Source organism: Microtus oregoni, unplaced genomic scaffold (genome assembly GCF_018167655.1).
Source record: "Microtus oregoni isolate MIOR12 unplaced genomic scaffold, Mior012 000036F_ref0000092, whole genome shotgun sequence".
Classification (NCBI taxonomy): Eukaryota; Metazoa; Chordata; class Mammalia; order Rodentia; family Cricetidae; genus Microtus; species Microtus oregoni.
The window spans coordinates 15,735,402-15,750,472 of NW_024543095.1; the positions used below are offsets into that span (position 1 = coordinate 15,735,402).

General features: G+C 43.8%; 1 protein-coding gene across 1 annotated transcript in view; it reads left to right on the forward strand.

Moving 5' to 3' along the window:
- Slc3a1 (solute carrier family 3 member 1) overlaps positions 1 to 15,071 on the forward strand; it is a 33,790-nt gene that overhangs the window by 13,157 nt on the left and 5,562 nt on the right. The window contains exons 5-7 of the mRNA XM_041631016.1: positions 4,252 to 4,371; positions 7,413 to 7,537; positions 10,430 to 10,625. Of these exons, the coding sequence (XP_041486950.1) occupies positions 4,252 to 4,371; positions 7,413 to 7,537; positions 10,430 to 10,625 (441 nt within the window). The remainder of the gene's footprint in view (positions 1 to 4,251; positions 4,372 to 7,412; positions 7,538 to 10,429; positions 10,626 to 15,071) is intronic.

A 15,071-nucleotide genomic window follows, 5' to 3' on the forward strand; every position in this document is an offset into this window, starting at 1 on the left:
GCTAGGATGTGGTGTACAAGGCAGGACATGTGACTCAATGAAACTAAGTCACCCAGTGATCAAGTTATGAGCAACCCCGAAAGTCCTGGCGAGAACCTGAGTCCAAATTTGAGACAGGGAAATGGTTCTGATTGCATTCTTCAAACAATCTGGTTTTACAGAAGGGATGGGTGGAGGGCAACTTTGGAGACTGAATTCAAAGTGCAGTAACCCTGAGAAGAATTCCGGTAGACTTGAATCTGCAAAGGTGGGTGGAGGTGGTCAGAGGACTCACCAGGATTTTGAGAGGAGTCGAATAGGACCCAGGTTGCAGACTGTTAGCCTTGGTTGGGAGGGTGTTGCTTCCATGTTCTGAAATGGAGATGAAAAGGGGGAGGACATGTCAGCTCTGCACATCGGAGCTCTCTGGGAGAAACCCGAGTATCCACTGGGCACTGGTGTCAGAGATAAAAATATATTTGTTGACACAGGAACAGTGTCTCCAGAACTCAGGCAGGTAACAGTGACATAAGCAGGCCAGCTGAGAACGAGGGACCCGAGTGAGACCCTGGGTGTGGATCTCTGTGAGTTCAACACCAGCCTGGTCTACAGAGCAAGTTCCAGGACAGGATCCAAAGCTACACAGAGAAACCCTGCCTCAACAAACAAACAAAAACAAAACAAACAAAAAATGAGGGCACTGGTGAGATATCTCAGCAGGTGAAAGTGCTCGCCAGGAAACTTGAGTTCCAGCCCCAAGACCCCATATAAGGACGAAAAGACAGACTGACTCCATAAAGTTGTCCTCTTACCCTACTTCCAAGTTGTGGCATGCACATGCCTTCCCCATAATAACAGAGTTTAAATGTCTAGAATGGAGCCAATGTAACAGGTAAGGGGTACACATGACTCCAATTCTAGCTCCATCACTTGTGAAGCTTATGGCCTTGGTCTAGCTACTCCATCTCCCTCAGCCTGTTGCCTCGTTCATAGAATAGGACCAGTAACGGTGCCTTGCTCGTGGGATTTGAAGGCAAATGAATTAATCTCTGTAAAGCATTTAGGACAGTGGTAATATATATATACCGTTTAAGATAGTCAATAAAAGGATATTGTCAGGAAATAAATGATTAATTGCAATGATCACACCTTTTAAAGGTCTATAGAAGGAACTACAAACCAAGTGAGGTATTAAAAGCTAAGTAGGGGGGCTGGAGATATTAGTCAGTGGTTAAGAACACTGGCTGTTCTAGAGGACCCGGGTTCAATTCCCAGCACCGACATGGCAGCTCACAATTGTCTGTTACTGTAGTTCCACCGGATCTGATACCCTTTCTGGTGTGTAGACAAATATACAGACAAAACACATAAACAAAAAATACATAAATAAATCTTAATATAAAAGGAGTAGAGCAACTTGACGATCTAGGTAAATGGCTCCAGTAACTTCAGTAATCTTAAAAAAGAAAAAGGCCCTTCAAGGTTAGCTAGGGAACAGAGTGAGTTGTAGGTGAGCCTTGAATACAGAGTGAGACTCTGTCCCCCAAAACCAACCAGCCACGAAACACAAAAACACCCCCTCACGGTCAGCACCCTAGATCTGGATATCATGAATGTTGACTCAGTTGCTCAGAGTAGTGATGTGTTAGAAGAGAAACGATGCCCAGTGGAAAAGCAGGACAGTGTGGTATCATGGTCGCCAAGAGTCAAGGACACAGTGTACTGTCCCCAGCGTCTCCAGGTCTGGGTCACCCAACCAGGCGGAACCAGGCACTGTGCCCGTTTTTCTGTCCAATACCCCGAAGAGCTTAACTGGAGCGAGAGGTTAAGAATTACAATCCAGAGCCACCTTCTCGCACCTGGCTGAGAGAATAAGTGACTTGTAGGAAGTGCTTCTTAAGATCAAGCTTTGGGGGACGTGGGTTAAACTTCAGCTCTTCAAGGTGTCATCAGGGCTGGGTGTGCAGCTCAGAGGCTGAGCACTTTCCTCACATCCTTGAGTCCTGGGCTTCATCCCAGCACTTCAAGCAAACACTCTTAGGAACATCTCAAGAAACAAGGACACACACACGGTGACTTACAGGGGCTCCAGGGCACCCATTTCTCATTCTCTTTTTTCTTTCTTTCTTTCTTTCTTTCTTCTTTTTTTTTTGATATTTCTTGAGCTCTACATTTTTCTCTGCTCCCCTCCCTGCCTCTTCCCTCCCAGCTTCAATCCTCCCCCAAGGTCCCCATGCTCCTAATTTACTCAGGATATCTTGTCTTTTTATACTTTTCTACTTCCCATGTAGATTAGATCTATGTAAGTCTCTCTTAGTGTCCTCATTGTTGTCTAAGTTCTCTGGGATTGTGGTTTGTAGGCTGGTTTTCTTTGCTTTATGTTTAAAACCACCTATAAGTGAGTACATGTGATAATTGTCTTTCTGTGTCTGGGTTACCTCACTCAAAATAATGTTTTCTAGCTCCATCCATTTTCCTGCAAAATTCAAGCTGTAGTTATTTTTTTTCTGCTGTGTAGTACTCCATTGTGTAAATGTACCACATTTTCCTTATCCATTCTTCGGTCGAGGGGCATTTAGGTTGTTCCAGATTCTGGCTATGACAAACAATGCTGATATGAACATAGTTGAGCACATGTCCTTGTGGCATGGTTGAGCATCCTTTGGATATATACCCAAAAGTGGTATTGCTGGGTCTTGAGGAAGGTTGTTTCCTAATTTTCTGAGAAATCGCCACAGTGATATCCTTGTTCTTTCAAGGTTTTCGAATAATTTTTCTGGGATTTTGATGGGCATTGTGTTGAATCTGTTCTCATTCTGTTTCTTAAAAAAGACTTATTTTTATTTTTTCTTATATCTCTGTGTGGGTATATACACTTGAGTGCAGGTGCCCCTGGTGGCCAAGAGTTGGAGTTACAAGGCAGTTGTGACCCTCCCAGCATGGACGCTGGAAACTGAACTCAGGTCCTCGGCAAGAGTAGCATGTGCTCATAACTGCTGAGCCATCTTTCCAGCCCGCATTTCTTGTTCTTTAACGGAGGTTAATATTTAGCCATGGCTAGATTCTGAAGGGAATGAGGAGCTCATGAAGAAAATAAGTTGCTGTCGTCTGGAAAATCAGCACTCCCGTGTTTAATGTATACAGCAACAGGCAGGATAAGGTGTTCCCACAGCTTGTCAAAGCTTGGATGGCTTACAGAGGTATGTGCCCTGATCTGACCAGTGTTCGTGTTTGTCAGACAAAGCAGGGGCAGAACCTAGGTGGTGTGGCCTCTGACGCTTGTAAAAATTGGTGGCTTCTTCGTGAGTTCATCAAAACAAGGAAGTGAGGTGAGGAGGGTCCAGGGCAGCCGTGCAGCAAGAACTCAGTCCGAAGTTTAGGCTTTGTCTTAGTGAGTTGGTCCAGAATCTTCTGAGAGCCCCTTTCACAAACCAAGGGCCTTCGTGTGCCCAGCAGGTTTGGTGTGTGTGGCGTCTCTCTGGTGAGTTCCTCAACCAGGCTAGTTAACCTACCCCACCAGAAGCTCTTCCGTGTCTCCTCCTCCTCTGTGGAGTCTGTGAAGCCCGAGCACACACAGACCTGCTCCCTTGTCTTTACTTGCTCACTGTCCACTTTGGCCATCATTGTCCATCCTGTCCCATCATCTTTGAACCAGTCCCCCTGTCTCTATGAATTTGCCTATTGTGGACATTTTATATAAGAGATATAATTCAACATTTATTCCTTGTATTTAGCAAAATGCTTCTAAGATTCAGGTATGTCCCAGCATGCACCAATACTTCACTTTCTCCTACTTTCCCTCTTGCCTATACCTTTGGGTATGTCATCCTTTTTATTTATTTATTTAGATTTTTTTTCTTTCAAGACAGGGTTTCTCTGTGTAACCGTGGCTGTCCTGGAACTCACTCTGTAGACCAGGCTGGCCTCGAATTCAGAGATCAGCCTGCCTCTGCCTTCCGAGTGCTAGGACTAAAGGTGTGCGTTACTATTGCCTGGCGGCTATCCACCTCACCCCACCCCCTTTTATAGAATTGCCCTGGGAACCCAGCAGGATTTCCATGGCTGTTCTTTGCCTGGAATGCTCTTTTACCAAACCCAGTCTGTGGCACTGAGAGAAGCAGTTTCGGAATTGAAAGAGTGAAGTTGTGTGTGTGATAATATGTTTTGTATGTGGGAACAATTTTGATGGTCGCCCATACACAGAGCCTCTGCTAATGTTCTGGCGAGAGTTTGGAGTTGATGTAACCAGGCACTTTGCTTCTCCACGTTCAGGAAATAATAGAGTTTTGGCTAACGAAGGGTGTTGATGGCTTTAGTTTTGATGCGGTTAAATTTCTTCTGGAAGCGAAGGACCTGAGAAATGAAATCCAAGTAAATACATCCCAAATTCCGGTAAGGTCTTATTTTAAACTTTCTCTCTTTACTTCATCTGAAATGTTATCAGAATGTTTTCTGTTTTTAAAATTTAAATTTTTTTTAAAAAAATTATTTATTTACTATGTATTCAGTGTTCTGCTGGCATGCATGTCTGCAGGCCAGAAGAGGGCACCAAGATCTCATTCTAGATGGTTGTGAGCCACCATGTGGGTGCTGGGATTGAATTCAGGACTTCTCTGAGCCATCTCTCCAGCCTAAAATTTAAAATCTTTGATATTTTGGAAATTATATGTATATGTGTGTTTAAGTGTAGGTGTGTGCACGTGAGTACAGGTGCCCGCAAAAGCTAGAAGAGGGTGTGGGGTACCCCTGGGTTTAACTGAATGGGTGCTAGGAGCTACTTAACGTCTGCTGCGAGAGCAGTGAGCAGTCTCTCCAGCCCCGTGTTTTCTGTTCTAGTCTAAGATGCCAGTTACAAGGATGAGCCAGTCCTACCTACAGGAAGTACTTTGAAGTGTTTCCTTTCTAATGCATGGGCCTGGGTGGCTGCTTTTTCCACTGGTTCTTTACAGAGCAAGGGGTTGCTCGAGAATCCTTCCTCAGTGAGGGTTTTGGGGCCACAATATGGACTAACAGAGCTCTACTGAATGAAGGACAGTGTGCTCACTGAGACTTTTTTTTTTCCATTTTCCTTAGGCCTCAGTTTCCTTCCCTATTGATCAAAGGTCACAGTAAAACAGAGGGAATCAGTACTAAACGTTTCATCCAAGTCTCTCACACTGGAATGAGAGGGGCTTCATGATTTCTGTTTAGTGAGCCTCGGGATTCAGGATTATAGAGGTTGATAATAGAATCCCAAACAAAGTCTATGTCATTACAGAACCTGGAGCTCTACACTAGTGATTCTTACCTCAACCCCATGCCATGAATGTGGAGTTCACATGGCACCTTATTCCTTTGGTTGACCTCTCTTCTATAGTCACCCTAGTTTTTATGACGAAGTAGACAGTAGTTCCAACACACACTACAAAATATTGGAATATTGTGTGTTACAGGATAAAATGTTATATGAACCAAATAAGCAAATTACAGCACTATGCAGCAGTCTAGGTGAATCTTAGCAGTACTTTGTGTGGTTGAAAAAAATCTAAAATTTTATGTATAGTATGATGCTCTTAATGAAGCCTATTATGTAAAAAGGATTGCATGTGGATATTTTGTTATGAAGCTTTTACCTTTTGTCCTGAGCCAATTTATGTATTCTTATCACTTTATTAAATAAATCAACTACCTATGTACCTAACTACTCACCTACCTACCTAATTAACTACTCACCTACCTACCAACTACTTACTTACTTAACTAGCTACTCACTTCCCTACCTAATTAACTACTTATTTAACTACTCACCTACCTACCTGCCTGCCTGCCTACCTACCTACCTAATTAACTACTTACCTATCTTCCTAACTACTCACCTACCGAATTAACGATTTGCTTACCTACCTAACTACTCTCTTCTTGACTGAGTTTTTTCTGTCCTGCCTGGTCCTCCATCCATTTAGTCCCTGTCCGGGCACCATTCTGTTGACTAAGGTTTCTGTCCTGCCCAGTTTCCACAGTAATTAAGTCCCAAAGAAATCACACAGATGTCTACATTAATTATAAACTGATTGGCCTAGTAGCTCAGGCTTTATTAGTTCATAATTCTTGTCTGTTTTAGCCACGTGGCTTGGTACCTTTTTCGGCGAGGCAGTCACATCTTGCTTCCTCTGTGTCTGGCTTCCTCTGTATCTGGGTGATGACTGCATACAGCAACTTCTCTTCCCAGAATTCTCATTGCCCCACCTCTACTTCCTGCCTGGCTACTGGTCAATCATCGTTTATTTAAAATACAAGTGACAGGGTACAGACCATTGTACCACAATACTCACCTACCTAATTAACTACTTACCTACCTAACTATTTATCTACCTAATTAACTACTGACCTACCTACCTAACTACTCATCTACATACCTAATTAAAGAGCAATTAATTAATTGTGAGACAGTGTCATGAAGCAAAGGTTATAATTAAGCCCATTATTGTTGTTGTTAGCATTACTATTACTATTTTTTGCTCATAACTTCTGATAAGACAGAAAAATGAAGACCACAGCAGTGTTAGCCGGTTTTCTCAAAGAATACTAGCTTCTTGAAGAAATCTTGGCATCCCCTTGCTGATGATAATGTAAAATGTATGTCTGCAAAGCAACTCCAGAATCTGAAGAACAGGCAATTTTAGGAAGACACCCAGGATTAACACCCCCCAAGCCAAACCCTTTCACTTTTATAGGTGAAGTGACCTACTCAAGAGAGCCACTGACAGGCAGCACATCAGGTTGGGATGGCTCAGCCAGTCTGTGTCCAACCCAGGACCGTAGTGCATGTGAGCTGTCGTCTTTTGATTCTTCTTCTCCTAGGGAAACACAGGAATGACTAGGGCCAACCATCACTGGAACCCCAAAAAGGTCAATAGTAATCATGAAGGGTAGAGACGGCAAAGAAACAAAATTAAATATTGATATTTTGTAAGCTGATACAATATAGATGTGCAACAAGCTCTATTTTGTTTTTTTCCAAGACAGGGTTTCTCTGTCTAGCCCTGGCTGGTCTGGAACTCACAGAGATTCACCTGCCTCTGCCTCCCAAGTGCTGGGACTAAAGGTTTACAAGTTCTATCTTAATCAAGAATGTCTGAAGCATTCAAGCAATTATATCTAGAGGTGTTTTGTAATTAAGGTTTTGGAATTTGGTAAGACTTAGTTTACTAAAATGGGTGATAGAGAAATGCTTACTGTTCACTAGATCTTTTTAAAGTCACAGATGTAAGAGCCCGTGCAATATTAAGGGTCATGGGTATCCACTACCCACAGCTCTTGTGCAATGAGGTTTCTAGGACCACCACTGAGCAAGTAGCCCCTTAGTTCAAGCCATCTGATAAGACCATCTGAGCTTACATGGAGACCTTGCGTGTGGGGAAATGGTGCTAACGGTGCTGTCCTGTTTTCCCAAGGACACCGTCACCCACTACTCGGAGCTTTACCACGACTTCACCACTACTCAGGTGGGGATGCATGACATTGTCCGGGACTTCCGACAGGTCATGGACCAGTACAGCAGGGAGCCTGGCAGATACCGGTAACCACAGGCCCAAGTATTTTCTAAAAAACTTGCATAACTTAATTGTATATTGTTATTATTATTATTGATGTGTGTGTATGTGGTGTATGGTATGTGTGTAAGGGTGTAAGTGTCTTGGAACACAGATGGAGGTCATAGAGCACACTTGTGGTTCTCTTTCTCTCCCTTATGTGAGTATCAGAAATTGAAATCATGTCACCATGCTTGCATGGCACTTCCTGAGTCATGTTGACTTCCCACCTTTAATTTAAATTAAGTTTAACCTACATAATTACAATTCACAACTTGGTTTTGTCAAGGTGTGAAATAATCTCTCACATTGCTTATCTTTGCTGATTTTCACTTTACTCTTTTGTTGAGTGTCAAAGATGAAATTAATTTGAAAGAATATATTGGTTGGCTGTTAGATGTGAATTTTAAAATATTTTTATTAATTCTTTGGGAATTTCATACAATGTAGGTTGCTTTTGTATATGTGTCTTTGTGTGGGCTTTGTATACATGAGTGCAGGTGCCTTAACAGGCCAGCAGAAGGCGGAAGGCGGTGGCAACTCCCTTGGCAGTGGAGTTACGGATGGTGGTATCACCTGGCATGGATACTGGAAACTGAACTCAGATCCTCTTCGAGAGGAGTACACATTTGTAACTGCTGAACTTCTTTTCCAGCCCTGCAAATGGTTACTTTTATCATTATGACTGGGGCTATGTTTCTTGAATAGTGTGAACCCAAATATTCCAACTGAATTGTCTTTAGATCCCAGTGGTTAGCACAGCTGTGAGATCAAGGGGCTGAGGGGTCCTGTTCTGTAGCTCGGTGACCTTGGGGTTGTCAGTTGGCAGAAATGGGTTAGAAGAGTAATAGTCATAACCTTTGAAGGTTATTGTGAGAGTCGACGAGACCATGTATATAAATCACTGTTATAGTGTCTGGTGTGTAAGCAACACTGGTAAGTCATAAGTCTGGCATCTCTAAAGACTCTGGGGGTAGTGTAGGAGGTCCTATCTATGTGCTGCTTTATTGGTTGGTGAATAAAGCTGTTCTGGGCAGTGACTTAGCAGAGTAAAGCCAGGCAGGAAATCCGAACAGAGACATAGAGAGTAGGTAGAGATAGAGAGACACCATGTAGCTGCTGAAGGAGGATGCCAGAGGCTTACCAGTAAGCCACAGCCTCATGGCAATACAAAGATTAATAGAAATGGGTTAATTTAAGATGTAAGAGCTAGTTAGAAATATGCCTAAGCTATTGGCCAAACAGTGTTGTTATTAATATAGCTTCTGTGTGAATATTTGGGTCTGGGCAGCCAGAAACGAATGCGCAGCCTCCATCTATACTGGAGCATTTCGGATTTCCTTTTTTCCTTCCTTCCTTTTTTCCTTCCTTCCTTTTTTCCTTCCTTCCTTTTTTCCTTCCTTCCTTTTTTCCTTCCTTCCTTTTTTCCTTCCTTCCTTCCTTCCTTTTTTCCTTCCTTCCTTCCTTTTTTCCTTCCTTCCTTCCTTCCTTTTTTCCTTCCTTCCTTCCTTCCTTTTTTCCTTCCTTCCTTTTTTCCTTCCTTCCTTCCTTCCTTCCTTTTTTCCTTCCTTCCTTCCTTCCTTTTTCCTCTTTCTTTCTTTCCTTTTTTTTTTGAGACAGGGTATTTCTATATAGCTCTGGCTGTCTTAGAGTTTGCTCTGTAGACCATCCTGGCCTTAATCAAACTTGTAGATCCATCCCCTTCACTCCCCCTGCCCCCCATGCTGAGACTAAAGGCATGTGACACCACTGCCCGCCGCCAAGACACATTTTGAATGTCTAGATTTGTATTAGGAACTCTCAGTGAGTAAAGTTCTACAGAAATATTCTAAGAATGTAAGAATCTTATACAATTTGAGAATTTAATTTAAGAATCTTGGATAAAGGATATTCACCTTTTATTACTAAGTAGCTTATGAAACAGAATCATTGAAAACAACTAAGGAAATTCTCCCCTCCCTGCCCTTGGAGAAGGCAATGGATTCACAGGAAGTAACGGCAGAAGTGGGGAGTGCATTGACACATAGTAAGACTGCACTTTCCATTAATGCGCCGCCTCAGTCAGCTAACAGCAGCACTGACGGGACCGTCTCAGGTGCCCACCTCATCCTGAGTGGTTTTCAGAGTGCCTATCAATAAAAAGGGGAGACCCTTCATGTGAAGGTATAGGCTAGAAATTCTAAGCAGATAGATGAAAATCTCTAAAGAAGGTCTTCAAGACATTAGAGTTTTAGTTGTGTGTAGAGAACGCAGAGCGCAGTATTGATGGCAAACCAAGCTCTGTGTTCATGTGCTGCTCACTGGAGAGTCTATCAAATGATGCATGCTTATATTCACGTCCACTCTTCCTCTTAACGCCCCCTCCCCAGAGCTACCCTCTATCCCCATCCCCTCTCAGCTTTATGTCCTCTTAATAAAAAACTCACTAAGTCCAGTGTATGCTGCTCATATACTCATGTGTCCGGGATCATCTGCTGGAGTGGGACCACACCCTTAGAAAAAATGGACTCTTCCTCTCTGACTATCCCATTTGTCAGTTAGGGGTAGGAGGGCTCACGAGGACTCCCTTCCCTCTCCATGTGCTAACGTTGACTGGCTTGATCTTGTGTAGGCCACCATAGCTGCTAGGAGTGCAAGTATGGTTGAAAGCTGAGCACTTTAGGTGGGGATTTGGGCGGCTGGCTACTTCAGGAGAGGAGGCTGCTGTAGCCTCCAAAAATGCAGAACTGGGCTTTTTGGAGACTTTCTTGTGTTTGAGCGTCTCTGAATGGGGAGTGGGATTTGGAGAGAGAGACCGGAATGGGGGCTTTCTGGATCACACAGGGGGAAACTGGAGGTTCCAACTGAACAAAGACACCAGAATTTGCCAACCCTTCCAGGTTCATGGGGACCGAAGCCTCCGCAGAGAGCATCGAGAGGACCATGATGTACTACGGCTTGCCATTCATCCAGGAAGCTGACTTTCCTTTCAACAATTACCTCACCACGCTAGACAGTCTTTCTGGTCACACTGTATATGAAGTTATCACATCCTGGATGGAAAACATGCCGGAAGGAAAATGGCCTAACTGGATGGTAAGCCATCATGCCCAGTACACAGTGATCGATTGTACTTGCTGGACAGTCACCTCTAAAATGAGGTGCATCTTTGTTCCTAGGTGACCTTACTCGGGGTTAGTGGTTAAGTCTGTCCTAGCTTCTGACCAGGCTTGTCTTAGTTAGGGTTTCTATTGCTGTGACCAAACACCATGACCAAAAAGCAAGCTGGGTTTATTTGAATTCTGCTCAGCATTGTAGTTCATCATTAAAGGAAGCCAGAACAGGAACTCAAACAGGGCAGGAACCTGGAGGCAGGAGCTGATGCAGAGGCCGTGGAGGGGTGCTGCTTACTGGCTTGTTCATCATGACTTGCTCAGTCTACTTTCTTATAGAACCCAGGGCCACCACCCACAATGGGCTGGGACCTCTACCATCAATCACTAATTAAGAAAATGCCCTTCAGGCTTGCCTGCAGCCCAATCTTATGATGGTATATTCTTAACTGAGGTTCCCTTCTCTTAGATGACTATAGCTCTTATTACAAAAGAGAGAACATTATCCACTCAACTAAGTTAATACTAAATGAGTATTTATATATGCTTAGAACTAAGCTTGGTTAGGGTTGGCTATCAAATTGTAATTCCAGCCAACATTCCACAGTTCATGATCCCACTGAACACAGGGTTGCAGTGTGGAAGGCTACATGTAGGGTAATTGTGGCATAGAATGTCATGCAAGAGGCATTTAAAACACAGAGATTCTGGAAGGCTCCTTCTACACATAGCCTGCTTCTCTTAGGCTGTGAAGGACAGCACATGTCTCTACACAGAGATTCTGGAAGGCTCCTTCTACACATAGCCTGCTTCTCTTAGGCTGTGAAGGACAGTACATGTCTCTGTGGTGAACACTGAAGGCAGCTGTCTAAACTCAGAAAGGGCACAGTACAGATCTGATATAGAAGATAAACACTGGGCATAGGGCACTTTCATGAGTGGAGCCTGAGGGCGTGGGAGTTACCCTGGAAGGCTGAGTGTGAAGGACCAGGTCATGACTGGCTCACTGTACTTTTCCACATGGCTGTAGGAATGTCCGCCCTTCCACTCGCCACAGTTACATTCTTTCTTCACTAAGAAACTCATCTTTGTTTGTTTGGTGTTTGTTCTGCTTTGTTTTTGAGACAGGGTTTCTCTGTGTAGCCCTGGTTGTCTGGGAACTCACTCTGTAGACCAGGCTGACCTTGAACTCAGAGATCCACCTGCCTCTGACTCTAAGTGCTGGGGTTGAAGGAGTGCACTGCCACCACCCAGCCAGAAATTAATCTTAGCCTACTATATTCTCTTTGTATTCTCATGGATGTAGTTTTAAACTTTTTGTAACAACAGTGTAAACACAAACATTATTTGGCTGTACATTTTTTTCTGTATATCCTTATCCTGTATCCTTTTTCTGTTTTAAACACTGTCTTATATTGTAGGTGGAATTCCTCTGTCCCACCAGTCCTAAATAACCACATGGAGACTTATTATTAATTTTAAATGCTCAGCGGATAGCTTAGACTTGTTACTAACTAGCTCTTAAATCAGCCCATATTTCTTAATCTTAAATTAACCCATATCTTTTATTTACGTTCTATTATGTGGCAGTAACTTTCTTTAGCATAGTGTGTTCATCTTGCTTCTCTCCACATCTCCTAGTGACTCTGCCCTTTTTCATCCTTGCCTGACCTCTTACTGTCTAGCTATTGGCTGGGATTAAAAGTGTGTGCCGCTACCACCTGGCTCAGTTTAGTTTTTTTTAATCTCAGCAACATTTTCATCTACTTTCCCCATATTTATGTTTTGGGCTGTATTTTTGTTTCTTTGCATGTCTTTGACTTTTTTTTCAGGTGGAGACTTGGCTGCTTTAGGTAGTAGATAGGGTAATTCTAGATGTCCTGTTTTTCTTCTGTAGTGTCTGTTGTTTTGTTCTTTGGCCCCTTTCTTAGATGAATTTTGTAATGTCTGCTCTCTTGTTTTCCTGACTAGAGACATCTCTGCTTAGTTACTTGCTGGAGATTCTTTTAAAGGAAGATTTTATTTTTAATTTTTAATTATGTATATGTGTGTATGTTATGTCTGCTGTGGGTATGTGCATATGAGTACAGTACCTGTGGAGGCCAGAAGAGGGTGCTGGATCCCATGGAGCGGTTGTTACAGGTAGATATGAGCTTCCCGATGGGGATCCTGGGAACCAAATTCGGGTCTTCTGCAAGAGCAGTATTGCTTTTAACCACAGGGCCACTTCTCCAGGTTTGGGGAGGGGATGGATTCTTTAGATGCCTTGAACTGATAAGTGTCCCTTGCTGTTGCTGAGGGGTCGTGTGTAAGAAGTGTCCAACCCCTAGCAGTCAGCTTACAACTCTGCCTGATGTTCTACCTTAGCAGAGCCGTGGGTCAGCTGAGGTGACAGATCGAACAGAACAGAGCCTTCCCAGGGTTTCTCCGGGGAACTGGAGAAGCTCTTCACGCACACAGACCTGTCCTGAAAGAGCTTTCTAGAGCCCCAGGACTACATAGGAATGTCTGCAGGCCTCTCTTGGGCATCTCATTCTCCAGTTGTTTGCTTCTTCTGGGGCTTGGGTTATCCTCAATTGGTGTAATACCATAGCCATAGGAAGACAAAATGTTGTCACAGATGTTTTGGGAATGAGCCCCTTGTTTGCATAGTCAGTCCTGAATCAGATAACACTCAGCTGATAGTGAGTTGGGGCAGTTTGCACTGTAGCAGGTCCCAGACAATGCGAAGTCTATTGCACTTTAAATCCTTTCTTCCCTGTCCAGGTATGTTAGGCTTCTGTGTTTTAGCTGCTGTTGGTGGGGCTGGTAGGAACTTGAAGAGAGTGGAATTAGGGAAAGTTTAAACACGATAGATATGAAGTGCTCTGGTTTTTGGCTGAATAGTCCGGAATTGCCGATGTCTTTGGTTAATTTATGTGCTTTCAAAAATATGGTTTTAGTTTTCCCAACATTTTCCTTGTTTGGTAAATTTTTTAGAAATTGATTTGTCAGTGGTGCTGGAGATTGAACCCAGGGCCTTATGTATGCTAGGCATGAGCTCTCCCCTCTGAACATGTCCCTAGCCTTTAAAGAGCTGTTTTGAGATCCACATCCTGCCAGCTGACTGTGCCCTGATGTTACAATTTTTATGATGTCATTTGAGCAGTTACAGAAAGTACTTTGACAGTTTCTCGTGCTATGGGTGACTGAGATTGTCCTCAGTCTGTGGGATCAAGGCGAACTGTGCTCAGTGCTTTGAACGACTTTCAACTCTGCAAAGGAAGGCCCATTGGGTTTCCATACAACCTGAGAAAGTTTGCCAAATAGCCTTACGGCACTGAAAAGAATAAAAGCAGACAACGAGTGATTGAATTTTCTGGCCATAAAACTAGAAAAGCAGAGGGGGTGGTGGCACAAACCTTTAATCCCAGCACCCGGGAAGCAGAGGCAGGCGGATCCCTCTGAGTTCAAGGCCAGCCTGGTCTAAAAAGTGAGTTTCCAGGATAGCCAGGACTGTTAGCCAGAGAAACCCTGTCTTGAAAAATAAAACAATACAAAACAAAACAACGACAAAAAACCCAAACAAAACAAACCAACAACAAATTCGAAAAGCGCTTATCCTGACTCACCAGATCTAGTGGTGGGGGCTGCCTCAGCATGTCGGAGAGAGAAGAAAGACTTCTCCTTTTCCCGATTGGAGCAATCGAGTGCATTGTCACAGGCTGGTTGTCTGTCATACTGGAACTTGGATGCTGCCCTTCCTCAGCTCTTTTCTTCAGCTGGGAAGTGGAGAGTTGTTGGCAGACTGTTGTGTGAGGGATAAGATCTGAGCCAGGCGGGAAAGTGCTTGCCCCTGAAGCAGCAGAGTCCATGATCCATGTCAGCCCATTGGATCCAGTTGTGTTTTTCAAGCCTTCCGTGAGCAGCACATGTTCTTATTTGTAAGCAGAGTATTCACCACGTGGAAACCACGCACAATTAGAGAACACAGAACATTTCTTAGAGCTGGGCCACCTCTTATGTGCTGGGATTACAGGCACAGGTCACCATCCCCAGTTTTATAGATTTCTTTGTAAGAACTTCCCTTCTGTCTTTGTGTGTGTGCGTGTTCATATGTGCATGTGTATGTATGTGTGTACAAGGAGATCAGAGGTCAGTCTTGGGTGTTGGCCCTTGAGACCCGATCACCTTATGGCTGAGGTCTCTCACTGGGACCTGGGTGGTCCTTGAGACCCGATCACCTTATGGCTGAGGTCTCTCACTGGGACCTGGGCTCTCTATCTAGGCTGGGTTGTCTGGCCAGTGCCCTGGACATCTCTCCTCTATTCCATCTCCAGCTGTGGGATTACCAGGGTGTTCCACCAACCCTGCCTTTTTACTTGGGTGCTGGGAATCAATTTCACGCCTTCACGTGTGCAGCAAGTACTTTACCACCAGAGCTATCTCC